This window comes from Xenopus laevis, chromosome 2S (assembly GCF_017654675.1).
Source record: "Xenopus laevis strain J_2021 chromosome 2S, Xenopus_laevis_v10.1, whole genome shotgun sequence".
NCBI classification, from domain to species: domain Eukaryota; kingdom Metazoa; phylum Chordata; class Amphibia; order Anura; family Pipidae; genus Xenopus; species Xenopus laevis.
Genome location: NC_054374.1, coordinates 24999596 through 25027172, shown reverse-complemented (window position 1 = coordinate 25027172; position 27577 = coordinate 24999596). Strand labels below are relative to the sequence as shown.

The 27577-nt window shown below is 41.2% G+C and overlaps 1 protein-coding gene across 6 annotated transcripts in view; it reads right to left on the bottom strand.

Annotated features, from left to right (window-relative positions):
* Nucleotides 1-1469: 1469 nt before the first annotated feature.
* Nucleotides 1470-27577, bottom strand: part of pou2f1.S (POU class 2 homeobox 1 S homeolog) — a 90125-nt gene continuing 64017 nt past the window's right edge. For 3 of the 6 annotated variants that reach the window (XM_041583052.1, XM_041583055.1, XM_041583051.1), the window contains 13 exons: nt 23843-23896; nt 15333-15452; nt 12277-12456; nt 11864-11990; nt 10515-10609; nt 9831-10004; nt 8764-8905; nt 8173-8324; nt 6396-6575; nt 5186-5294; nt 3109-3454; nt 2630-2718; nt 1470-2073 (listed from right to left, as the gene is read on the bottom strand). In XM_041583052.1, coding sequence (XP_041438986.1) covers nt 1769-2073; nt 2630-2718; nt 3109-3454; nt 5186-5294; nt 6396-6575; nt 8173-8324; nt 8764-8905; nt 9831-10004; nt 10515-10609; nt 11864-11990; nt 12277-12456; nt 15333-15452; nt 23843-23896 — 2073 coding nt within the window. In that variant the 3' untranslated portion in view covers nt 1470-1768. 6 annotated transcript variants of the gene reach the window in all.

The following is a 27577-nucleotide window of genomic DNA, read 5'->3' as shown; positions in this document are numbered from 1 at the left end:
CTTTCCATTCCTTGTACAAGCTGACAAATGTGTAGCATTCAGACGTGGCAAGAGTTGGGTCTGGTTCCCCCTGGTTGCAAACTTATTGCCGTTTCGACTGACCTACAAAACCATTACAAAGTTGAAACTCAAAGTTATATGATGTGTGCAAAGGAGCTGGTTCTTGCCAACAGCGTTTGGAGATACCAGATAGAGAACAATAATGGTTGAAGGCCACAAAACATCACAACATTTCAGTATGAAGGACTTCCTTTCACTGTTTCCACACATGATCTCAGGATGGAAATTGACATTAAAACTGTATTGATATGAACTGGTCAATGGAACAATCCATCAGAGCAGAAGTGTGGCCTTCGTCTCAACTATTGACCCCACTGGTTAATTGAGGTGAGTCACCAGCCATCCTGATTTGTGATTTTGGATTTTAATTCTCTGATATAATCGAAGACTTGGACTAAATGTTGGCTAAATCGTTTCAAAATGAGCCAACTTGGTTGCTTCATGTGTGTCCAGGTATGGAAGTCCAAAAGCACTTGAGACAGAAGATAAATACAGGTAACTTAGGTGTCCATGAGCATCTTCCAAACAAATTCTTATCCCTTATTATACAGCGCCAACATATTTATGCAGCATTTTTAAAAAATACATTTCAGGAAGAGTCCAGTTTGCAGAAGTGTAACTAACTCCCAGCACACACTGCTAACTAAATGCTTCTGGAGGATGCCTGAAGATGTCATTGCAAGCGCGTAAATGCAAGCTGGTCAACCTTGGCCTATCTCTAATCAGATGCTCAATGATTACCTCGACTCAAGTCCTTGTTTTTAGCAGATGACTTTGCACACATCATTTGCAACATGGGGTATCCAGTACTACAACTGACCACTAACCGTAAAGAGTCAAGAGATTCCTCTGCTTAAGTACAGGTGGGTGCCAACGCGCCCAATAAAGCACGTGCTCAAGTAGAGACACCTTTGCCACCCTGCCTTGCCAGTGGATATGTGGAATCTGTTCTGTGCAGTCTCTTGGCTCAACCTTCAGTGTAAGGTGCTAGAAATAATTTAAAGCTAAAGCGACAACTCCCAGAACCTTCGCAAAAGGCAGAGATCAATGGGGCGGTTCTCTCCGCCAGCCTGGGCCACAAGTCCAGCTCCGCAATGTGAAGTTTAAACCTGCAGGAGGGAAACAGATTCATCTGGGAAGAGGGAGTAAGAACAGAAAAGAAACCAGTAATAACAGGCCTGCCTTAAGTTGTACCAGTTACCAAGGAACCCCCGACAGTTTGATATGATTATAAACACCTTGCAATGACATAAAAAGGTCTGTACAACAGACCCATACAAAAACCATAATAATAAAAAAATAAAAATAAAAAAAAGTCGCACAAATCATATTCCCTATGTCTGATTTCCGATAACCAACCTTGCGTGTCCATGTGACTGCTGGAAATGAGAAGTAGTCCTTTGACTTAATTTTTTTTCCTTTTGTTTTTTTTTTTTTAATTTTTTTTTCAAATTTTTGGTTAGAAAGCTCTCCAATCAGTCGTGATCCCGAAAAGAGAAAGTTTATTATAAAATTAGGCAAAGTGTCCATTCGTTACTTGTTCATGTGTTTTTGTCTTCTTCCCGCCGCTTTATTTTGTTTGCAACAATCCAATAGGCGGGCAAATCCGATTGTGTTTTTTTTTTTTATTGTAGTTGATCGCTATAAGTAAGCGACAATGCTACCATGGTCTAGTTTGCACGCCCATGTCCCCACCCCCCCAAAAAACTCATTGCGCCTTGGAGGCAGATGTGGTGGTGGAAGCAGCTCCGCTAGCAGAGGCCATGGTAAATAGTGCGTTCTGGATGGAATCAATTGAGGAGGTGGTGGCATGAAGGCTTGTGATGGGGCCAGTAGCCCCAGCGGAAGCTGCAGAGATCAAGCTAACAGGGTTGCTGGTAAACAGAGAGAGGTTCTGAGGATTGAGGAATAAGGGGGCAGTTACAATGTTAGGGGTCCCTCCAGCGTTGGCAAAGACCAAGTTCCCAGCAGCATCCAGGGATGTTATTGGAAGAGATCCACTTGATGCAAGAGCTAGGGAAAAACAAGCAGACCATTAAAAACAAGCAGAAATCAGGGTAATTTTATTAGGCTTAGGCTACCCCTAACCCTAATACGCAGGCAACAGTAAAACTTCTGTGCCACCAGGATCTGTGACAGGACTGCTGCTTACAATGGTTATGAGATGGATCTGTGCAGCCACTGAGACAAAATGCTCTGTTAAAATGCTCATAAAGCAGGTCAGGACTGCTGCTTCCAATGGGGATCAGATAGGATCTGTGCAGCCACTGGGACAGAATGCTCTGTTTTACAGATAGCTAGAAACTTAGCCATAAAGCAGGTCAGGACTGCTGCTTACAATGGTTATGAGATGTGATCTGTGCAGCCACTGGGGCAGAATGCTCTGTTATACAGATAGCTAGAATCTCAGCCATAAAGCAGGGCAGTGATGCTGCTAACAATGGGGATCAGATAGGATCTGTGCAGCCACTGGGACAGAATGCTCTATTATAGAGAAAGCTAGAATCTAAGCCACAAAGCAAACTACTAACATTACACATTGATTTCACCCACAGACAGAAGAACCTACCTTGAATTGTTGCCAGTGTACTATTACTCATGAGAGCAGGGCTAAGGGCGCTCCCCAGTGCACCTGGATTGAGGCTGAATAAGGCACCTCTGGGAACAAAAAGAAGAGTTAGAAGGTGGCTATACACAATACAAGTTATAGCTAGAGATAAAGCAAACTTTACTTTATCTCAGTGGGCACACCATGCTGATCCACTGATATAACTCACAATTTCCCATATAAAGGCTGTGTCATGGGATGCCATACAAAAATTGCTCCATCTGCATCTCATGTTCTACTGCTTGAGCTCTGTGGTTGTTGTGGGCTCAAGTCAAGTTTAAGTAGAACATGAGGGAATTTGGCCCAGGCATCAGAGGGACACTTGGTAGTGTGAATAAATGCAGACAAAAGCACAAAGAACATATCGTACAGTCTGATGGCATCTAAGAGGGCAGACATTGTGACCCCTCCGCTGTAGTTGCTTTATCTGGAACACTTACCCAGCGGCAAACTGTGAGGGTGCCATAAGCCCGGGGTTTAGTCCTGCTGCAGCAGCCATGGCAGCAAGACTTGCATTGGTAGGCAACTGTGCTGCGCCCTGTAGTGCCGTAGCCGCTGCCGTGTGGATTCCGGATGCAGTCACCATGACTTGACCAGTGTTTAATGAAGAGGTCATTGGAGTGGATGTGGTTTGCGTCGTGCTCGTCTCGCCGGCTGTAGATGCTTCTGATGATGCTGCAGTAGCCGAGGGGGAAGAACTTAGAGAAGGAGACGTCAGGACAGAGGATACAGGGGGTGCTGTTGAGATCACAGTTGCTGTGTTAGCCGAGGAAGTTCCTGTTGTGCCTAAACAAACAAATAAGTAGTGCCTTAAATGGAATGTTCATGCCAGCCCGTGCTCTTGTGCCTCAGTACACCCTAATGTCAAATAAGTGGGTAAAGGTATCTGTGAAAAAACAGCAATATGCTGCTGCCTGATGTGCTACTTAAAGGGGTCTAAAACTATGACAACCAGGATGGGGTGTTAGTTGGCCTTTAACGGGAACACTTTCATTCCAGCCTCAACTCCAAATACAAAAGTGAAAAATTTAAAATAAAAAAATATTGGCTTAAAAGATTGCCCAATTAGTCTGCAGCAGTGTGCATGTGTCTCTATCATGGTGCCTGTATGGTACAGAGCTGTGCTGACTGTTTGGGAACGATAGGGAAAACAGCTGAGCTAAGAAATACTCTTTATAAAGAGCATACACAGCAACCCAACACCAATAAATCCTCTGTGCAGTACAGCAACAAACATTCCCTTTGCACAACGTGGAAAGGAAATTGGATGCTTTTCAGGTTAAAACCAGGCATACCTTTCTAACTGATAAGGCCTCATTTAAATTATGGCTCAGTAATAACACACACAGCTATGGTCTCTTTGTGACATATGAGTCCCCAGTTCAAAACACAAACTAGGATTCAGATCTGTGTGTGTGTGTGTATTTGCGCTTGCTTTAATGTGATTCAAAATGGTCTTTTAATTAGACTGTAAGCTCTTTTAGGCAACCAATGATCTATTTTTACCAGTTTTTGAGATATTAGCCTGCTAATGCCAGACTTTTGCCTTAAAGGAAAACTATACCCCCAGAACAATGTAGGTCTCAATAAGAAGATATTACATAAAAAAGCTCATATGGAAAACCCTGCTTCATGTAAATAAACCATTTTCATAAAAATATACTTTTTTAGTAGTATGTGCCATTAGAAAATTGCCATTTTAAAAAATAATGGCAGCCCCTGGGATCGTAGGATTCACTGTACTCACAAACATACCAAACAAACCACTTAGGTCACATGAGCCAATTAACAGACAGCGTTCTGTCTTTTGCTTCCTCACTTCTTCCTGTTACAGTTAGAGTTGTAGTATTTCTGGTCAGGTGATCTCTGAGGCAGCGCACAGACCACCAATGGTGGTTCAAGGCAAGAGATGTAGAAGGGCAATATGTACTTAAATATATATACACCAGTTTGGTAAGATTCTTTATTATGCCACTTAATATGATATAAACTATCTATTGCTTAAGTATTCTTTTTGGGAGTATAGTTTTCCTTTAACGCCTATTTCTGAACATCAGCAACCCTGAAAGACACTGGTTAGGCTAAAAGGTTAGTATTAGTAGTCTAAAATTGCAAATATCTGCCATGAGCTCTGGCTCCCAGATCAGCATAAGTATGTGGCAAGGGCCCTAAATGGAGATGAGCCTATGCCAGCAAGCGGTTATTACTGCATAATTCAGGCTGAGAGAAGCAGATGCACTCGATGACCCAGCTCTATTCATCTGCTGGCATGCAGTCACGCAGCGGAGCAGAGGTTGGTGCAAATACACAAAAGCAGGCAATTTCAGGCTGACCTCTGCTCTGCTGTGTGACTGCATGCAAGTGAATCTTATTCAAATCAGAGTACAGAGCCCCACTCTCAAAAAATATACACAGGCTGGGAGCAGTGAAGCCAATGCGCTGTCTGCCCTTGGCCTTAAAATCCACCAAAGATCTACCTACCTACCTATTGGGCAGCCCATTTCTAAAGGATCTTACCTGGAATATGAAAGCTGGTTATAGCAGCAGCACTTGTAAGCGGGAGCACTGGGTTTACAGTCAGTGTAGTTGCTGGACTACTGGTCACAAGGCTTGGGGTACTGGCCACCTTCAAACAAAAGGTCGGAATGTCAGCAAACAAACACAAAATACAAGGAACTTTTAAAGGGGTGGTTCAGCTTTAAGTTAACTTTCAGTATGTTATCGAATAGATAATTCTAAGTAACTTTCTAATTGGGCTTCTTTTTTTATTTAGTATCGTTTCTGAATTATTTGCCTCCTTCTTTTAACAGCTTTTAGTATGTTATAGAATGACCTTTTCTAAGCAACTTTTTAATTGGTCATTATTATTTTTTTTTATAGTTTAATGATTTGCCTTTTTCTCTTTCCAACTTTCAAATAGGGGTCACTGACCCCTTCCAAAAACAAATGTTCTGTAAGGCTACACATTTATGGTTATTGCTACTTTTTATTACTCATCTCTCTATTCAGGCCTCTCCTATTCATATTCCAGTCTCTTATTCAAATCAATGCATGGTTGCTAGGGGAATTTGGACTCTAGCATTCAGATTGCTGAAATTGTAAACTGGAGAGCTGCTGAATAAAAAGATGAAAAAAAACCACAAATAATAAAAAATGAAAACCAATTGCAAATTGTCTCCGAATATCACTCTCTACATCAGACTAAAAGTTAACTCAAAGGTGAACAACCCTTTTAAAACTGCACAGAACTGAACACACACTATTGATCAGCTGGACTTGCCACTTATTAGGGCTTTAGCACACGGGCAGATTTATTTACCTGGCGACTAATCGCCTCTTCTTCAGGGCAATCTCCCCGAACTGCCTTCCTCCTGGTAAAATGAAAAATCGCCTGTGGCAATGCACTTGCGGCGCTTCGATTTCAAAAGTCACCAGGCAACTAAATCTCCCCAAATCTGCCCGTGTCCTTAAGCCCTTAGCATCGGCAGAGTTATGCAATAATTATATTATTCGGAATACAAGCTGTATAATTACATATCAGAAATAAACACCTTTTTAAGTACAGTGTACTCCCAATACCAAACATTGTCCTAAATTTACTTTCCATCTTATATATAAAATGAAACCGGGTATTATTATTATGAATAACATGTATTTTTAGAGCACCAACATATGTAAATGACCTGGAAAAGCATAAGCAGTAGCTGCCACACTCATGTTTCCTTACCAGCGGATTTGGACTGGAGAACAGTGATTTAATGGGAGAACTGCTGGATCCACCACTGCTCGGGGGGTTTATCCTTTTCTCTTTCTGGCGCCTGTTGCAGAACCAGACACGGATCACTTCTTTCTCCATGTTCAGCTGGTCTGCAATCATGGTGATCTCCTCCGAGGTAGGCTTTTGGTTCTGTCAACAGTGGGTCAGTGTTTATACCAGTATTTTTAATGAATACATTACACCAAACTTTACTGCACATTTTAACAGGGAAAGGCAGTTAAAACCAATAAAAAGGATCTCTTCTAATGAACAGACAATACTAACAGCAAAGTTGCTCAATTGTCTTCAAGATAAAAAAAAGTTGTTTTAGGAGAACTGCCCCTTTAAAGACAAAATGGCAGTATAAGCAAGTATATTAGTATTGAGCATCGGCCCAGACAATTGGGAAGTCAGTGGCTGAACGAATTTAAATAATTTAATGTGAAATTGGTTGGGCATCGCTTTTATATGTAAATGAGCGGCAAATGAATGTTAAACCGGCTATAGATTAATAATGACTCGATGTGCTAGAGCCGGAACAAGGAAAAATAACATTTGCTTTAGAGAACAAGTGAAAAATAATGAAGGACGGCATTCTGCAAATGATCATGAAATCTATGGCAAAGCTAGGTATGCAGCAACAATCAAGACACTGCATTAAAGAGAAAAATATTCACACAATATATTTTATAAGATATATATCTAAACCGTTGAGTAACATAAGAACTGGTGCAAGTCTGACACAGACTTAATAACCCATAGCAGTCAATTAGGTGTTTGCTTTCAAACAGCTCACTGGCAAATGCCAGGTTTTGGGAAGGGCTGTTAAAGGGATACTGTCATGAGAAAACAAGTTTTTTTCCCCAAAATGCATCAGTTAATAATAGTGCTGCTCCAGCAGACTTCTGCACTGAAATCCCTTTTTCAAAAGAGCAAAAATAATTTTTGATATTTAATTTTGAAATCTGACATGGGTCTAGACATATTGTCAGTTTCCTAAGTCCCCCCAGTCATGTGACTTGTGCTCTGACAAACTTCAGTCACTTATTACGGCTCTTTCTGAAAGCACATGACCGGCAAAAATGACCTGAGATGGTGCCACCAATATTACAACTAAAAAAAAAAATAAACTTGCTGGTTCAGGAATTACATTTTCTATGGTAGAGTGAATTATTTGCATTGTAAACAGTGTCATTTAGAAATAAAAACTACACCATAAAAATCAAGACAGAATCCCTTTAAGTTTCTATTACATTTCATCCTTTATTGCATATGGAAAAGGGATTTGTGCATTTGGCTGCTTGGCTCATGTATAGACAAGACAAGCCTGGCTATCTGAGGCCCTTTTGATTTTCCCATGCTTTGATTGGTTACAGGTTGGTCTAGCTATGCCACTATGCTCAAGCAAGATTGGCTAGAGCTTAATTATTTTAGAGCTCTGATTCCCCACAGGACAAGACCAACCTGAAGCCAATCAGCACAGAAGAATGTTTACAAGGCAAGACCTATCTGTAACCAGAGACTAAAGGTTCATAGATTTAGGCCTGCCTGTATTCAATCAGTGCATTAGAATGCTGAAAAGGCTACAGGTTAACTAAAGTTGGGAACTTTTTAATGGTCTGGGTTAGACAGTATTCATTGGTCACATTCCTTTCTATGCTCTGGGGCTGTTAGGGTAAGTGCATTTACTACTGGTTTCTCTGCACAAGAAATAATAGGAGAGCATTTCCTTCATATTTGCACTGACCTCCAGGAAACTCTTCTCTAAGGCCACTCGTATGTTGGTCTCTATGCTGGTGCGTTTCTTCCTCCTGCGATTCAGCCCTTCCATTCCGTGTCCTGGCGAGTTCAGAACACTTTGGTTGGTCAGGGTAGAGTCAGACGTTATGTTTTCTAAAACTCACAAAGGCAAAAAACAGAGTGTGATCAGTATATGATTTAAAGGGGAAGTACAATCATTACGATGCCTTGCAGCTAAAACATCGGTTTCATATACAGGAGAAAATCAGTAAGGCAAGTGATGGCTGTTAAGGTAGAATGAAATACCAACAGAGCCTGCCTTTACATAGATGAGCTCAAAACACATTTGCTCTGGGGGAAATTTCTATAAAAGGATATTGGCTCAATAACCCTTTCCTGCCATTGGCTGTGCATTTTCTAGTAACACCTACAAAGACAATGTATCACTGGTATTTACTTTTCGGGATTTGTGCATCCCTGAAGTTTGTAGTTTAAACAGTCATCTATCTGTTAGGTTCACTCTTACCCTAGCAACTACTCAGAGGTTTGAATGGCAGACTGGGGGATGTGCAAATCTCAGCAATAATATCACACTCACCTGCGTCATTAAGCCACTTTTCCAGAAGAGGCTTTAATTTGCACATATTTTTAAAGCTAAGATTCAAGGCTTCGAAACGGGAGATAGTAGTTTGGCTGAAGTCATTTCCATAGAGTTTGCCCATAGCAAGCCCCACATCACCCTAGGGAGAGAATGAGAGGCAAGTTACACAAGGGCATCTGAATGATCTTTACAAACATGGCGGCAAAGCTTTCTGACATCTGTCACTGCTACGAGGGTTGTAACATGACAGGATGACTATGGAACATAAGCAAGTTTAATACCAGTCAGACAGAAAGACAATGGCAGCTTAAGCAAAGCTGAATCTGCAAGCTGATCCAGTAAAAACGTCACAGAAGCTGGGGAACAATGCAAGAGCAGAATATTTATACAGCTCTTTGAATTTCCATTAGACAAGTAAAAATAAAAGGAATTGGGATCCTCAAACTCCAGACACGCATCAATCAAAATTAATTTTACACAAACTATAAAAAAAAAAAGAAAAAGGGAAAGTCATTATAATTCTTCTGTTATTTCCCAAAATCCCCAGCAATATTTAAACATTTTCTTCCAGGGATTTTAGTGCAATGTCTCTGCACTGTGCCCCGGTAGATGTAGGAATATGCAGATACAAACAAGGACATTTGCACGGATGCTTTGTATGTAAAGCGTTTTTACCACTTGGTGGTGCTGAGCTAACGAGAAAACGTCCGTTTCTACTGAATTTCTCCAGACAAACATTTAATGTGCATTTACCCAACTTTCACTCACTTAAATTGTGTAATTAGGATTTGAAAGGTTACATACTCCACAGCACCTTTTAAGTGTATTAACCTTTACACCTACAGTACTGCATCTGGGGGCAGAGAGCGAGCTTGGAACACTGGTTAGAGCAAAGCACCCGCTGTTAAAAATACTGAGCTTTTAAACTAGGGGGAAAGACACTCTCCCGGCTTATTATGCCACATTCTCCCAGACTGGGGGGTGGAGAGAAATGGGTTTGCTAAATGGAGGTCCTGCCAAGATGGGGGCACATTTTCACCACCAATCATCCTTTCATCAGTCACCTGAGTGAATCCGAGTTTGATGCGTCTCTGTTTAAATGTCTTGGCAAATTGCTCAAGCTCCTCAAGGTCACTGGGCTCTTCCAGGCTTGGGGTGTCGATTCGCTTTGGTGTTGTCTGGCTTTGTGGAAGTTGCTGTACAGGGGTGGCAGCTATTGTGCGCGTGGGGGTTGCTGGCTGTGAGACAATACTGGATAAGCAAAAAATCTGCAACATACAGACTGCATATTTATGGATTACATTTTGCATAATTCTTCCTTAATTCATTTAACTGCACTACAGTTTTTTCCTTCTTGTTGCTAAGATTAATGACCTTACCAACCATGGGACTGATTCTGATGGAATGCACAAAATAAGATTTATATGAGGCAACTTCCAAAGGATGAATTTGATAGAATGTAGCCAAGATGGCAGAGACTGGCACTGGACAGGGCGCCATCAAGTCATTAAGAAATTCCTCAGAGATGGACAGAAGTGAAACCGGCAGGAGGCCCTTTCAATTGGGTACATTAATTGGTAAGATTTTCCATTCTATCATCAACGAGCCGAAGTCGCCTTAATGAGCCGCAAGCAGAATTCTGGGCTGCCGTGAGCCCAAAACAACAGAACATCTACTAAGGGGTGGACGCCGTCAGACAGCACATTACTTCGACTTGAAAGATTAAGGGGCATGTGAGGGAAGCTGACCTGTGAGGTGAGGGTGATGCTTGGCTGAGACTGCAGGAGGTTGGCTTGGCTTTGCTGAGGTAGTTGAGTTAAGAGATTCTGCGCCTGCAGGAGGCCTACGAGGGAAAGAAACAAAGTGAGAGAAATTCTAGAGCCGTTTGGCCCCTGTCTGCACAATGATTGTTGGAGGTTCCGTGAAAAAATACGTGGTCAGGTGCACAAATCGTTTGAAAAGTTGTGTCACCGAATGGTAACCTTGTCTGGTTATAGATGTTAAAAAGCAATGACCCAAACAAATACAAATGGTATTGTACAACTAACTAACAGGAACCACAAAGATTATTCTAACTGTACCTAACCAGAAGAAGCAAACTTCTGAGTGGTTGCTACAGGTTTATAACCAAGCAGCTTTTATTATTCTAGCAGTGCTGGGCCATAAGAAGCTACCTGTTGAATGGCTTGTTCTTGTTTGTTGGAAACCGATCGTAACCATTCAGCAGTTTGCTTCCTTTGGTCCAGTAGTATTAGAAAAACAAAAGCAGTTTGCTTGATATGTTGATAACCCACAGAAAACAGCTTTTGCTATTGCAACTTAAAGGAACAGTAACATCAAAAAGCTAGTGTTTTAAAGTAATACAAATATAATGCAATGTTGCCCTGCACTGGTAAAACTAATGTGATTGCTTCAAAAACACTACTATTGTTTATGTAAACAAGCTGCCGTGTAGCCATGGGGCAGCCTTTGAAGCACAGGATACACGGTAGGTAACAGATAAGCACTACTATAGTTTATATAAACAAGTTGCTCTGTAGCCATGGGGGCAGCCATTCAAGCACAGGATACTCGGTAGGTAACAGATAAGTACTACTATAGTTTATATAAACAAGCTGCTGTGTAGTCATGGGGGCAGCCATTCAAGCACAGGATACACAGTAGATAACAGATAAGTACTACTATACATTATATAAATAAGCTGCTGTGTAGCAATGTGGGCAGCCATTCAAAGGCTCAGGTTACAAAGCAGAGAAGCTCTGTAGAACACAATACCATTGCTACACAGCAGCTTGTTTGTATAAACTATAGTAGTGTTTTCGAAGCAAATTGATCAGTTTTACCAGTGCAGGACAACAGTACATGATATTTTCATTGCTTTAAAACAAATTTTTTGCTGTTACGGTTCCTTTTGAAATGGTCCAGAAGAAATGAAGAGTTGGTAGCAATGGGTTTCTTGATAGTTGCTACTGTCACTGCAAGACACTAAAAGGTTGCCTATATCCAATACTGGTATAACACCAAAAGATAGCTCTAGCCCACTGTTGGTTACATATGGGTGCACATCCAAAAAATATGTAGCAGTTCCTCAACTTACCTTGCTGCCCCTGCGGCGTCTGAGAGATGATGAACTGCGCTGACTGTAGGTTGGTGGTTGGATGCACCAACACATATTGCTGCAGGTTAAGATTTTGCTGCTGAAGCTGCTGCAGCTGCTGCAGATCCTGTGAATATAGAACAGCCATGTTATTGACTCATTGACTCAAACAGCCTTCTGCTAAATATAATGTCGGGTCATTGTGCTGGGAATTGGGACAAAAACACTGATACAATCTAGTTGCTGGTATATTCCAACTGCTGAGATATGCCAGCAACTTGTTCATCAAATTGTTAGCTGTTCAGAAATGAGACAACCAAGCACCTATTAGGAAGAACAAGAATTAAATGTAATTTTAAATGTACAATTTAGAAAAATTAGAAAGAAGTAAGGCAACACAATTGGTTCTGTACCTGTGCAATCTGTATTGGTTGAGAAAGGGGAATCTGTGTCATTGGAGTGGCGGCAGAGGCCGAGATGGTGGCACCGGCAGCGTTGTGTTGCTGGTTGGCAGAATGCTGCACTGCGGCTGCAAGTAACTGGGCCTGGGCCTGCTGGAGTAGCATTTGCTGCTGGGCCGGCGTCAGTGTGAGCTGAAAAACAGAGAAAATGAGGATGAGTGTCTGGCAGGACATAGGGTACATGAGAAGGGAAGCAAGCATTATGTTAGTCCACCAGGTGGAGAGTTAAAGGAGAAGGAAAGGTTAAAAATAAGTAACCTTTATCAGAAACCCTCAAAGTAATGCTGCTCTTGAGTCCTCCGTCAAAAGAAACACTGCATTTCTTTCCTTCTATTGTGTATACATGGGCTTCTGTATCAGACTTCCTGTTCTTAGCATAAACCTCCACGGTTTGGATCTGGAGTAAAATTTTCTTTTTAAATTAAATGGACTTGGTGCCTGAAAGTCTGGTCTGGACTGGATTGAAAATAGGCCCTGGTATTCCAAGTAAAAAAAGAGGCCCAAACAGCCCCCTCCAAGGACCAGTAACATCAAAAAACATTTAAAAAAAAAAAAAAACAAAACCACTAAGACAAATTAAACTTTCAAAACTCGCTGAAACTCCGCTTGCGCTCCTCTTCAGAAAGCGATTGGGCCGATCCATCGTGCGGTGCTTGATTTCTCCTCCCTGCCTTCCTTATAGGAGATAGCAAGGGTGGAGAAATCGATCGCCGCACCACCGATCGTCGCCTTTTCTGAAGAGGAGGAGCGCAAGCGGAGTTTCAGTAAGTTATTTCTTAATATAGACTTCGCGATTTGAACGTTTAATTTGTCTTTGTGTTTTTTTTTCGATGCATTCTAACGTTTTTTAAAAAAAAAAATATATATATATATTTATGCTACTGGTCCTTTAATAGTCACTTTCTATGGCATCCTATCTGGCATTTGCCAGAACCCACAGATTGCCAGTCCAGGCCTGCTGAAAGTCTCAACAATGTACAGGACCAATTGCCTTTATATTTTTATTGCTCTCTACTGCGTGAGAGCGAAGTCTATGTGGAATAGGCTTCTATAAGCTTGGTTTGCAATGTTCCAAACCAGTAGGTCTTTGGGCAATCTGGCCCATTGTTTTGGTACCATGAGCTTAGTCAGGTGTGGTCAAGTTAACTGGGCCTTATTAACCTATGTATGTTCTGTTTGAATTTACATTATTGAAGAACAGGGATGACAACACACGCTCCAGGGTTTATAGAACTACAACTCCCATCAACCTACACAGGGGAGTTGTGATTCTATAAAAACAGGCTGGAGATTTGTGGCTGTATATTTCCAGCGTACGGTGTCCATTCTATTTTCTTTAGAGCTCTCGAGCATGCACCCCGCTATAAGTTACGGAGTCTGCCAAGCAGAAATCTCGCAGCAAGGAAAAGTATATGGATAAATGCAAAGGCGCTGCCAACCCAGTCATTATTTTAAATAAGAAATAGGAACACACAATCGCCAGGCTATTCAGGCTCCTTCTTCAGTCCGGTCTAGAAAAACTAGCGAGCCACTGAAGTGCATGGAAAATATGTATAATTCTACATAACTCATAAAAGCCAAAATTGAGAAAATAGCATGGTTGGGCACTCAGGTTGTTAGCCGGTTGATGCGTGCACAGGGAAGTAAATGCATGTGAGCAGATTATAGGGAATGAGAATATAGTGAATATTAAAAGCAGCAGGTGCCAGGCAGGAAACCCTAACCAGGGGGGCATACAACACTTCATTAAAGGGGAAGAACTGTTATCTGCTATTAGAAAATAAAGCTTTGTTCACAAGGTATTGCAGTAGCACTACTTACAGTATAGCCATGTCACTTGCAGTACCAATTCTGACCTCTTGTTGGATGGAAAATTTTGGTCATAGGTTGACCTAGGTGTCCACCTGTCAAAACGCTCTACTTTCAGGCAGCAGATTGTGGGTACGTTGATTGAAACCAAGATCTGCTGGAACTACAGTCTGGAGCAGGGATCCCCAACCTTTTGAACCCGTGAGCAACATTCAGAATTAAAAGGAGTTGGGGAATAACACTAGCATGAAAAATGTTCTTGGGGTGCCAAGTCAGTGCTGTGATAGGCTATTGGCCATTTGGTAGCCCCATGTGTATTATTAACCTATATTGAGGCTTGGTTTGGCAGTACAGCTGGTTTTATGCAACCAAAACTTGCCTCCAAGCCAGGAATTCAAAAATAAGTCCCTGCTTTGAGGTTACTGGGAGCAACATCCAAGGGGTTGGAGAGCAACATGTTGCTCACGAGCTACTGGTTGGGGATCACTGGTCTGGAACAACCAGCTGCTCAAAAGTAGACATTTTTGACATATGGACCTCTAGGCCAATATTCGGTGGGAAGACAGGCAGCTTGGTCTGGGAGAACAAGTTGACAGCTTTTATTGCCCCATGCAGCAGTGTAACTATACAGTGAAGCCTGCAGCTGCAGAGGGTCGGGGGGGGGGTGCAAGACCATCTGCTGTATGGTTCACCACTCCTTGCCCCTTTCACCAATTTAAATTTGCCGCAAAGAAGGCAGGTGGCAAACAGACGGTGGGATCAGGAGGGAAGGGACTTATGGAGATTGACAAGTGGCAGCAGAGCTGGTGAGGTGGGTTGAGCCAAAGATTTTCTTGTAGTGTGACCTGACTGGCCCATGCAAGGCCAAGTTTAAGTCCTCGTAAAAGAGCTGCCCAGTACAATATTAGCCAATACTCCAACCTGGACAAATATCTGTGCACAGACTTGCAATTGTTAAGCAGCAGAGCATTAAAGGTTCCATTTAAAATTTCCCCACGCCAGATTGGAAACTGGTACATTTCACACATTTGGCAGGTTCTCTCCTGAACAGATGATTACAAAAATCTGGCATTCAAAAGATATCACCCAGAGAATATGTATTAATACTCATAATAATATTCATGGGAATTTTAATGAAACAAGGTGCAGGCAATAAGAGGCTCCAGAAAGCATGCGACCTTATAACCAAGGACTCTTACCCCAGCGATTTGTCCGCCAGCTACCATGAGCTGAGTCTGGGGTATGGCTGCCTGCAGTGAGGGCTGCTGGGAAGGCTGGACCACTTGCATCGGCTCCCCAGGCTCTTCTTTAAATTTAGTCTACAACAAACAAATACACAGATGTTTTAGTATTGAGGAGGAAAACTGAAAATGGCAACTTAAAAAAAAACAAAAAAAACAACATACTCCAGTATCTAAGGTAACAATATGGCAGCTCCTACTCATACGATAAATATACAGAGAGAGAATGTTCAGTACAAACAACACACAATACCCTCTTACTGCATTGTCTAAGGGAGAAAATATGGCAAGTCGACACACAGATATATATAAATATATATTATATAACAAATGAACAAAAAATTACATTAAATTATCTTTCAAATTCCTATTTTAAAATGTCAGTGCAATAGTTTATCATTTGTGTTTTAAAACTATAGCTTTATTTGAATGCTTTATATTCCGGGAGATTGGTTTTAGTACTCCCAGTAGACATGCACAGGGGTAAAATGGCTACAGATATATTGAAACATTGGGGTAACAGTCACCCTGATATAGTTCCAGTGGTACCCAGGGTACAAATAAGCACTCAGCTCAAATCTCCCCCTAATTGGCCTTCAGGCTGGGCCCCCTTAGCTCATATCAAGGTTACAGATATATAGAAACATTGGGGTAACAGTCACACTGCTATAGTTCCAGGGGTACCCAGGGCACAAATAAGCACTCACACCAAATCTTCCCCTAACTAGCGTTCAGGCTGGGCCCCTTAGCTCATAACAGGGTTACATATATTTGCTGCCTTGGGTACCCCTATATAAGTGATCACCTAAAATGTTTTATGCTTGAGTATCTTGTGCATGTGTATATACAGTATTTGTATTTGAAGGACTTGAACTTGGTGGACTTTGGTCTTTTTTCAGTCCAAAGTTAACTATATAACCATCTCAAACATAAGCAGGTGTTGTTTCCCAAATCTCACTGTAACCCATTCTACAGTTTCGGGTCCCATTGCCACTGATTTAGGTACACACTATTAGAAACAGATTAATCGTATATATATATATATATATATATATATATATATATATATATATATAGATAGATATAAACAGATCTATATATCTATCTATCGATCTATCTATCGATCTATCTATCGATCTATCTATCTATCGATCTATCTATCGATCTATCTATCTATCTATCGATCGATCTATCGATCTATCTATCTATCTATCTATCGATCTATCTATCGATCTATCTATCGATCTATCTATCGATCTATCTATCGATCTATCTATCGATCTATCTATCGATCTATCTATCGATCTATCTATCGATCTATCGATCTATCTATCGATCTATCGATCTATCTATCGATCTATCTATCGATCTATCTATCGATCTATCTATCGATCTATCTATCGATCTATCTATCGATCTATCTATCGATCGATATCGATCGATATCGATCGATATCTATCGATATCTATCGATATCTATCGATATCTATCGATATCTATCGATATCTATCTATATCTATCTATATCTATCTATATCTATCTATATCTATCTATATCTATCTATATCTATCTATATCTATCTATATCTATCTATATCTATCTATATCTATCTATTATATAGATATATAGATATATAGAGAGATAGATATATAGATAGAGATAGATAAACTATTTGCCCCCTTCCTGATTTCTTATTCTTTTGCATGTTTCTCACACTTAAATGTTTCTGCTCATCAAAAACCGTTAACTATTAGTCAAAGATAACATAATTGAACACAAAATGCAGTTTTTAAATGAAGGTTTACGTTATTAAGGGAGAAAAAAAACTCCAAATCTACATGGGCCTGTGTGAAAAAGTGATTGCCCCCCTTGTTAAAAAATAACTTAACTGTGGTTTATCACACCTGAGTTCAATTTCAAAGGTTATAAAGCCATTTCTAAAGCTTTGGGACTCCAGCGAACCACAGTGAGAGCCATTATCCACAAATGGCAAAAACATGGAACAGTGGTGAACCTTCCCAGGAGTGGCCGGCCGACCAATATTACCCCAAGAGCGCAGAGACAACTCATCCGAGAGGCCACAAAAGACCCCAGGACAACATCTAAAGAACTGCAGGCCTCACTTGCCTCAATTAAGGTCAGTGTTCACGACTCCACCATAAGAAAGAGACTGGGCAAAAACGGCCTGCATGGCAGATTTCCAAGGCGCAAACCACTTTTAAGCAAAAAGAACATTAAGGCTCGTCTCAATTTTGCTAAAAAACATCTCAATGATTGCCAAGACTTTTGGGAAAATACCTTGTGGACCGACGAGACAAAAGTTGAACTTTTTGGAAGGTGCGCGTCCCGTTACATCTGGCGTAAAAGTAACAGCATTTCAGAAAAAGAACATCATACCAACAGTAAAATATGGTGGTGGTAGTGTGATGGTCTGGGGTTGTTTTGCTGCTTCAGGACCTGGAAGACTTGCTGTGATAGATGGAACCATGAATTCTACTGTCTACCAAAAAATCCTGAAGGAGAATGTCCGGCCATCTGTTCGTCAACTCAAGCTGAAGCGATCTTGGGTGCTGCAGCAGGACAATGACCCAAAACACACCAGCAAATCCACCTCTGAATGGCTGAAGAAAAACAAAATGAAGACTTTGGAGTGGCCTAGTCAAAGTCCTGACCTGAATCCTACTGAGATGTTGTGGCATGACCTTAAAAAGGCGGTTCATGCTAGAAAACCCTCAAATAAAGCTGAATTACAACAATTCTGCAAAGATGAGTGGGCCAAAATTCCTCCAGAGCGCTGTAAAAGACTCGTTGCAAGTTATCGCAAACGCTTGATTGCAGTTATTGCTGCTAAGGGTGGCCCAACCAGTTATTAGGTTCAGGGGGCAATTACTTTTTCACACAGGTTTGGATTTCTTTTCTCCCTAAATAATAAAAACCCTCATTTAAAAACTGCATTTTGTGTTTACTTGTGTTATCTTTGACTAATAGTTAAATGTGTTTGATGATCAGAAACATTTTGTGTGACAAACATGCAAAAGAATAAGAAATCAGGAAGGGGGCAAATAGTTTGTCACACCACTAGATAGATAGATAGATAGATAGATAGATAGATAGATACACATACATATATATATATATATATACTGTGTGTGTGTGTATATATATATATATATATATATATATATATATATATATATATATATATATATATATATATATATATATATATATATATATATATTAATATATAGACACATTCTGCAAGTATTGACAGCACTCCAAGGATATTCACAACTCAGCGATAATCATAAATCAGTGAAGGTTTATTGGAAATCCAACGTTTCGGCTCCTTCCTGGTGCCTACCCCTGACGAAGGCTGCAGGAAGGAGCCGAAACGTTGGATTTCCAATAACCTTCACTGATTTATGATTATCGCTGAGTTGCGAATATCCTTGGAGTGCTGTCAATACTTGCAGAATGTGTCGAGAGAGAGAGAGAGAGAGAGAGAGAGAGAGAGAGAGAGAGAGAGAGAGAGAGAGAGAGAGAGAGAGAGAGAGAGAGAGAGAGAGAGAGAGAGAGAGAGAGAGAGAGAGAGAGAGAGAGAGAGAGAGAGAGAGAGAGAGAGAGAGAGAGAGAGAGAGAGAGAGGAAAGGATTGCTGCCTGATTGTGTTGCTGCAGTGCAACAGAGCCCTACAAACCAAGTGATGGGAGAAAAGAATACAAATCTGCAGTCACTTGGGCAGAGGAGAGGGGTAGCGTGAGCTCTATGGTAATTAAAACCGGTTGGGCAGAGCATTTGAATTCTGCATTAATTTGCATATTTTTCCACCACCTGTTTCAGGGACTGCGGAGCTAATTAACATACAGCTCTGATTAATTCTGTCAGTCATTGGGAGATAATTACAGTGCAGGACTGTAAACACTCAGCTCCAGAGATACAGCCTGTTTGCCAACATATCTCTTTGGGAGAGGAAAGTTTTGCCATGGCAACGAAAGGCAATTTTCTGGCTTTTTTTTTTTTAATCCAAATAGAAGGTCGCTTAGCTGCAGAATAACTATTTTGACCCCTTCTATGCTTTCTACCTATCAGCGGTGAGGGCGGAGAGGGGGGGACCCACTGCAGTCTGTGAAAGGCTTTGCTCGCTCCAGTGAAGGTTTTCCCCTCCACCATCAAAAAGCTCTGTACGATCACATCAAGGCACCAAATGAAGTGTGTAACTTAGCATAAGTGCTTTAAACTCACGAAAATATTAGGTCTTGTTGCCTGCACTGGTAAAAAGGTTGTGTTTGCTTCAGAAACTCTACTATAGTTTATATAAACAAGCTGCTGTGTAACCATGGGGGCAGCCATTCAAGCACAGGATACACAGTAGATAACAGATAAGTACTACTATAGTTTATATAAACAAGCTGCTGTGTAGCCATGGGGACAGCCATTCAAGCACAGGATACACAGTAGATAACAGATAAGTACTACTATAGTTTATATAAAAAAGCTGCTGTGTAGCCATGGGGGCAGCCATTCTAGTACAGGATACACAGTAAAAAACAGATAAGTACTACTATAGTTTATATAAACAAGCTACTGTGTAGCCATGGGGGCAGCCATTCTAGTACAGGATACACAGTAGAAAACAGATAAGTACTACTATAGTTTATATAAACAAGCTACTGTGTAGCCATGGGGGCAGCCGTTCAAGCACAGGATACACAGTAGATAACAGGTAAGTTCTGAAGAATCCCATTGTATACTACCGAGCGTATCTGCTATTTACTGTGTATCCTGTGCTTGGATGGCTGCCCCTATGGCTACACAGCAGCTTGTATATAAAAACTATAGTAGTGTTTCTAAAACAAACACAGTTGTACCTGTGCAGGGAAACAGTACATTATATTTTAATTAGTTTAAAACACTTACAATTTTTGGTGTTACTGTTCCCTTTAAAACACTAATTTTTACGTGTTACTGTTCCTTTAAAGGACCAATAAACCTTCCTTTGTATGTGTGTAATGTAAATAGTAAAAGGTAATGTAAGAAGGAAGAATTCCCTCAGTTTACGATAGCATGTACAGAAAGATACAATAAAACAGTGCCGGGTATTTCCTTGCCCCTGGTCCCTACAGCACAGCATACAGTTTGGTATAGTCAAATAGCAAGGACTTTAGATCCTGGAAAAGATTGGGCCAATGAACTATAAAAGTATGCCAACCAGGGAAAAGAAAACAACAGGATTACAATGTAAATCATACAGAACCTTGAAAAGACAGGCCGAACCTGCTTCCCAGGCACCCAACGTGGCCTTCATACCAGAGTTAAATAAAGCAGAAACTTTCTGATGCTCAAAACAAAGAAGTGAAATAATTTGCACAATGAAATCGGCATGTAGGGGTACCTGGCCCAAAATCCCAAAAAGAGCAAGACAATAGTCATATAAAAAAAGTTTGGGAACCCCTCTTAATTCTTTGGAGTTTTGTTAATCATTGGCTGAGCATTCAAAGTAGCAACTTCATTTTAATATTTAACATGCCTTATGGAAACAGCAGTATTTCAGCAGTGACAAAGTTTATTGGATTAACAGAAAATATGCAACGAGTCATAAAATTAGACAAGTGCATAAATTTGGGCACCCCAACAGAGATATTACATCAATACTTAGTTGAACTCCTTTTGCAAATGTAACAGCCTCTAGACGCCTCCTATAGCCTTTGAGGAGTGTCTGGATTCTGGATGTGGCTATTTTTGACCATTCGTCCATACAAAATCTCTACACTTCAGTTAAATGTGATGGCTGCAGAGCATGGACAGTCTGCTTCAAATCATCCCATCGTTTTTCAATGATATTCAAGTCGGGGGACTGTGACGGCCATTCAAGAATATTGTACTTCTCCCTCTGCATAAATGCCTTTGTAGATTTCCACGTGTGTGTAGGGTCATCGTCTTGTTGTAATATCCAACCCCTGCGTAACTTTGTGACTGATGCTTGAACATTATCCTGAATAATTTGTTGATATTGGGTTGAATTCCTCCGACCCTCGACTTTAACAAGGGCCCCAGTCCCTGAACTAGCCACACAGCCCCACAGCATGATGGAACCTCCACCAAATGTGACAGTAGGTAGCAGGTGCTTTTATTGGAATGCGGTGTTCTTCTTCCGCCATGCAAAGTGCTTTTTGTTATAACCAAATAACTAAATTTTTGTCTCATCATTCCAAAGCACTTTGTTTCAAAATGACAGTGGCTTGTCTAAATGAGATTTTGCATACAAGTAACTGTTTGCGGCGTGAGTGTAGAAAGGGATTCTTTCTCATCATGTTCTTTGTGCAAATTGCGCTGAATTGTAGAACGATGTACAGATACACCATCTGCAGCAAGTTCTTGCAAGTCTTTGGAGGTGATCTTTGGGTTGTCTGTAACCATTCTCACAATCCTCTGCATATGCCACTCCTGTATTTTTCTTGGCCTGCTATACCTGGGTTTTACAGCAACTGTGCCCTTCCATTTCCTGATAACATTCCTTACAGTTAAAACTGACAATTGAAACCTCTGAGATAGCTTTTTTCAGACTTTCCCTAAACCATGATACTGAACAATCTTTTTGTAAAAGCTTGGAATTCCATTCCGTTAGGATATTGAATGTGTTCTGGTTGCACTTTGTGTGATATATATATATTTATGTATATAAATATTTTCTATTAATAAAGTGATATCATTAGAGAATATTCTCAGTGTTTATGGGTATAGGAAATACAGACCATCTGATAAATTATCTTTAGCTGAAGAGTTGTGCATTGCCGTGTATACTTTCTTGACTGACAGTTATTATTTGCATACATATGAACAATGGCAGCAGGCACTGATGGAACATGTCTACAACGTGGGCAAAAAGATTTTAAAACAACAAAGAAATTCGTAAATGTAAGTGGTGATTCCAAGTGACAGCTGGATAGAGTCTTTGTCTAGTACCTGAACCTGTTGGAACATGTTACCTGTTGCGAGTTATAAATGAAAAGGGTGCGGAACAAACTGAAGCCGAAATACATTTACTGAACCATCTAGAAACTGTAACCTCATAATCATTGGCCTCTTTCCTTGCTACAAATACCTTATCTGATTCAAGTCCCAGTGGAACAGCCCTTACACTCATCTTGCCCTGGCTTTTATCACAGGCACATTTATTCACATGTATATTTATCTTCCCAAGCCTTAAATTATAAATAACTTGCCATGGCCCTTAAAGTCACAGTGATATAAATTAATCTATGGCTGAAAAATGCACCAGGATACGGCTTAGTAACTATTTTTAAATGTAAATAATTCGGGATATGTCAAATGTAGGACAACAATGAAATTAAGAAGACTTCAAGGCTTTAGAATTTTGGAATTTAGGCCCCCATACTCCTTCCTTAACAAAAATTTTACAGATCTATGAAGTCATGGCTCATAACAGTTACTCCACTATAGACTGAAGAATATACAAGGCACTAAATATGCACTCACTTCAAATTTCACTCTAACCAGCTTTAGCTCATAACAAGATTACAGATATATATAGAAACATTGGGGTAACAGTCACCCTGCTATAGTTCTAGGGGCACCCAAGACACAAATAATAACTCACCCCAAATCTCCCCCTAACTGGCCTTCAGGATGGGCCCCATTAGCTCATAACAAGCTTACAGATATATAGAAACATTGGGGTAACTGTCACCCTGCTATAGTTCTAGGGGTACCCAAGACACAAATAAGCACTCGCCCAAATTTCTCCCTAACTGGCCTTCAGTCTGGGCCCCCTTAGCTCAAAACAAGGTTATAGATATATAGAAACATTGGGGTAACTGTCACCCTGCTATAGTTCTAGGGGTACCCAAGACACAAATAAGCACTCGCCCAAATTTCTCCCTAACTGGCCTTCAGGCTGGGCCCCCTTAGCTCAAAACAAGGTTATAGATATATAGAAACATTGGGGTAACTGTCACCCTGCTATAGTTCTAGGGGTACCCAAGACACAAATAATCATTCAACCCAAATCTCCCCCTAACTGGCCTTCAGGCTGGGCCCCCTTAGCTCATAACAAGGTTACAGATATATAGAAACATTGGGGTAACAGTCACACTGCTATAGTTCTCGGGGTACCCAGGGTACAAAAGCCCTCACCCCAAATCTCCCCCTAACTGGCCTTCAGGTTGGGCCCACTTAGTTCATAACAAGGTTACAGATATATAGAAACATTGGGGTAACAGTCACACTGCTGTATCACAACTGTATCTAGAACCCCAGCCAGCAGCATGGCTGTACTTAAGGCAAGCAGACAGAGAATGACTTCTAGTTAGAAGAAGTAGTAGCGGTAGAATCCACAGTAGTATCTGTCTGTAGATGGCAGCTCACACAAGGAATATAACATATAGGGTGCACATGGTGCACATACAGAGCTCTGCATGGTGCTAATAACAGAGAAGTAAGTTCTTACCTGTACATTTAAGGAATGGGCAGCAGCCTGTAAACTTGTGCCAGCGAGCTGGACCTGTAACATAGCAGAAACAAAGCAAGTGAGTTACAAATCCAGTAGAAATGTTCTGTAATGTTGATGGGTGGGTAGGAATGTGCCCAGTTATGGTACCTGTGCAGACTTCTCAGTGTTCTGTGGAGTACAAGCCTCATATGACAGCTGCTCTGCTAGGACTGGGGCAAACATCAGACTGCGACATTTTCTTTATGTGGAAAACAGCCGCGGCCAAAATAAATCACATCTTCAAACACTGCCTCCCATATTAACTTATGGAAAAGCTATGTCTGAGGCACAGGTACTGTTCACTGACGGACATCTGCTCATATTCCCCACTAAATACTGGTGGTTCCCATTACAGTCTGTGTGAGATGCCAGGGGTTAGCACTAGGGATGCACCGAATCCACTATTTTGGATTCGGCCGAACCCCCCGAATCCTTCACGAAAGATTTGACCGAATACGGAACCGAATCTGAATTTGCATATGCAAATTAGGGTGGGAAGGGGAAAACATTTATTACTTCCTTGTTTTGTGACAAAAAGTCATGCAATTTCCCTCCCAGCCCCTAATTTGCGTATGCAAATTAGGATTCGTTCGGCCGGGCAAAGGATTCGGCCGAATCCTGTTGAAAAAGGCCGAATCCTTGCCGAACCCCATCCTGGAGTTGGTGGATCCCTAGTTAGCACCAGCTGAAATATGCCAGCAGAAAAACCACACAGGTTCACATTAGTTGTTCGGTCAGCATAATTAATAACTAGCAGAGGTATTCCCCTGTACTAAGCACAATTCAGCAGGAACAGACCCCTGAGTTTGCTCATAGCCTGTACAGAGAGATCCTATAAAACTATGGCAGCATAAGTATTCCCCAGTACTAAGCACAATTCAGCAGGAACAGTCCCTAAATTTGCTCATAGTCTGTACAGAGAGATCCCATAAAACTATGGCAGCATAGGTATTCCCCTGTACTAAGCACAATTCAGCAGGAACAGTCCCTAAATTTGCTCATAGTCTGTACAGAGAGATCCCATAAAACTATGGCAGCATAGGTATTCCCCTGTACTAAGCACAATTCAACAGGAACAGTCCCCTAACTTTGCTCATAGTCTGTACAGAGAGATGCCAGCGGAGGTATTCCCCAGTACGAAGCACAACTGAACAAGAAAAAGGGTCACATGGGCCAAAAGCCTTATATTGCCTCCATGCTTTTTTTTTTTCTGTGGATGTCATTGACATCTGACCTTTAATTAATAACCCGACCACTGTGTAGGAAAATAAATGCATTCCAAGGAGCTTATCTGTTATTTGTTAGGCAAAACAAACATCCCTGCATTGCTGCCTTCCCAGCTACAGAGAAGATTATTTAGATAAACTGGTATTTCTGAAGCAAAGCCAACACGTCTGCAGACAAAGACACGTTATATATAAATACATGTACACTGCCTTGCAAAAGTATTGCTTTTTACCTATTTTGTTACATTCCAACCTGTAATTTAAATGTTTCTTAATCCTATTTCATGTGATGGATCTGCACAAAATAGTCTATGTTGGTGAAGTGAAATGGGAAAAATATATATAATAAAAAAGAATAAAAAAAATAAACTGAAAATTGGCATGTGTATATCTATTCACCCCCTTTGCCATGAAGACCCTACAAAATCCTGGTGCAACCAATTACCTTCAAAAGTCACGTAATTAGTGAAATGAAGTACACCTGTGTGCAATCTAAGTGTCACATGATCTGTCAGTATAAACACACCTTTTCTTAAAGGCCCCAGAGGCTGCAACATGTTACCACAATAAACCGGCCAAGAGAGGGTCGCCCACCAAAACTCACAGACCGGCAAAGAGGGCATTAACAGAGGCAGCACAGAGACCAAAGGTAACCCTGAAGGAGTTGCAGAGTTCCACAGAAGAGACTGGAGTATCTGTCCATAGGACCACAATAAGCGCTTTATGGAAGAGTGGCCATTACTTAAAATTAAAAATAAGAAGGCACGTTTTGAGTTTGCCAAAAGGCATGTGGGCGAGACTAAATTTAAACTTTTCAGCCACCAAGCAAAATGCTATGTCTGACACAAACCCAACACATCCCATCAACCCAAGAACACCATCAGCAGCAGGGGAAGAGAAGGAAGGATGGATAGTGCTAAATACAGGATATTCAGGAGCAAAACCTGTGTCAGTCTGTCTATGATTTGAGACTGGGACGGAGGTTCACCTTCCAGCAGGACAATGACCCAAAGCATACTGCTAAAGCAACACTCGAATATTTAAATGTGTTGGAATGGCCTAGTCAAAGTCCAGATGTCAATCCAATTGAGAACTTGTGGTCAGACTTGAAGATTGCTGTTCACAAGTGAAAACAATCCAACATGAAGGAGCTGGAGCAGTTTTGCCTTGAGGAATGGGCAAAAATCCCAGCCGCAAGCTCATAGAAACTTATCCAAAGTGACTTGCAGCTGTAATTGCCACAAAATTTGGCTCTACAAAGTACTGACTTTGGGGGGGGGTGAACAGTTATGCACACTGAAGATTTCTGTTATTATGTCCTATTTGTTAAAAAAAAAAAAACTTCAAAGTTGTAGGCATGTTCTGTAAATGAAATTTACAGAATCCATTTTAATTCTAGATTGTGAGGCAACAAAACATGAAAAATGCCAAGGGGGTGCATACTTTTTCAAGGCACTGAATAGGTCACAATTCTTTAAATAGTGTTATCACTGCCCTGTCAATCCTGACATGCAAGGAATGAGCCCAATGGAAGCTGCCTGGCCCAGTGATGTCCTATAATCATTTAAAGGAGAAGGAAAGTCTGTTAGCACTTGGGGGTGCCAAATGTTAGGCAACCCCAAGTGATTGTATTAACTTACCTGAAACCCTGGGCCGGTGCTCCTATCGGCAGAAAACTGCACTGGCACAGGGTTTTTCTAGCGAGCACCATGGAGAGATCTTCTTCCGGTGTCTTCTTTCTTCAAATTTCCCCAGGCAATCACATGCGCAGTAGAACGAAATAGCCGACTTTTTAGTTAAAGTTCGGCTTTTTGTTCTACTGCGCATGCGCAACCGCGTGAAGAAAGAAGAAGCAGGAATAAGATTGCTCCGTGGTGCTCACTGGTATAACCTCGGGCCAGTGCAGTTTTCTGCTTATAGGAGGTTTCGATAAGGCAATACAATCACTTGGGGGTGCCTAACTTTTGGCACCCCCAAGTGTTCACAGATTTTCCTTCTCCTTTAACTAACAGCCCAGACAGATCTTAGGCAAACATGAAAGTCAGAGACAGCAACCATAGGGTTAATGGGCTACATATGAATTTATACAGACAGTTAAGGTCAGGGACACTCTGTCCTTCAGAAGTGAAGCCAAAAGCCTGGAATTAGCGATCTAAAAAGGAAAGTATTCTGTATGTGTGCTCACTCAGAGAAAGCAGACTAGTAATATATTTATTTACAGGTATAGGATCAGTTATTCGGAAACCCGTTATCCAGTAGCTTGATCCCAACTAAAGGCCCTCATACACGGGCTAAAAAAAGCTGCCGACAAACCAAGTCAGCAGCTTATTGGCCCGTATGTGGGGCCATCCGACGGGCGTTCCTGATCGATATCTGCCCGATAGTCGGCCAGATGCCGATTGGGCAGGTTAAAAAATCCCGTTAGGTTGCGGCCACATCTTTTCGTTGATGCATTCCCCGCAATCCG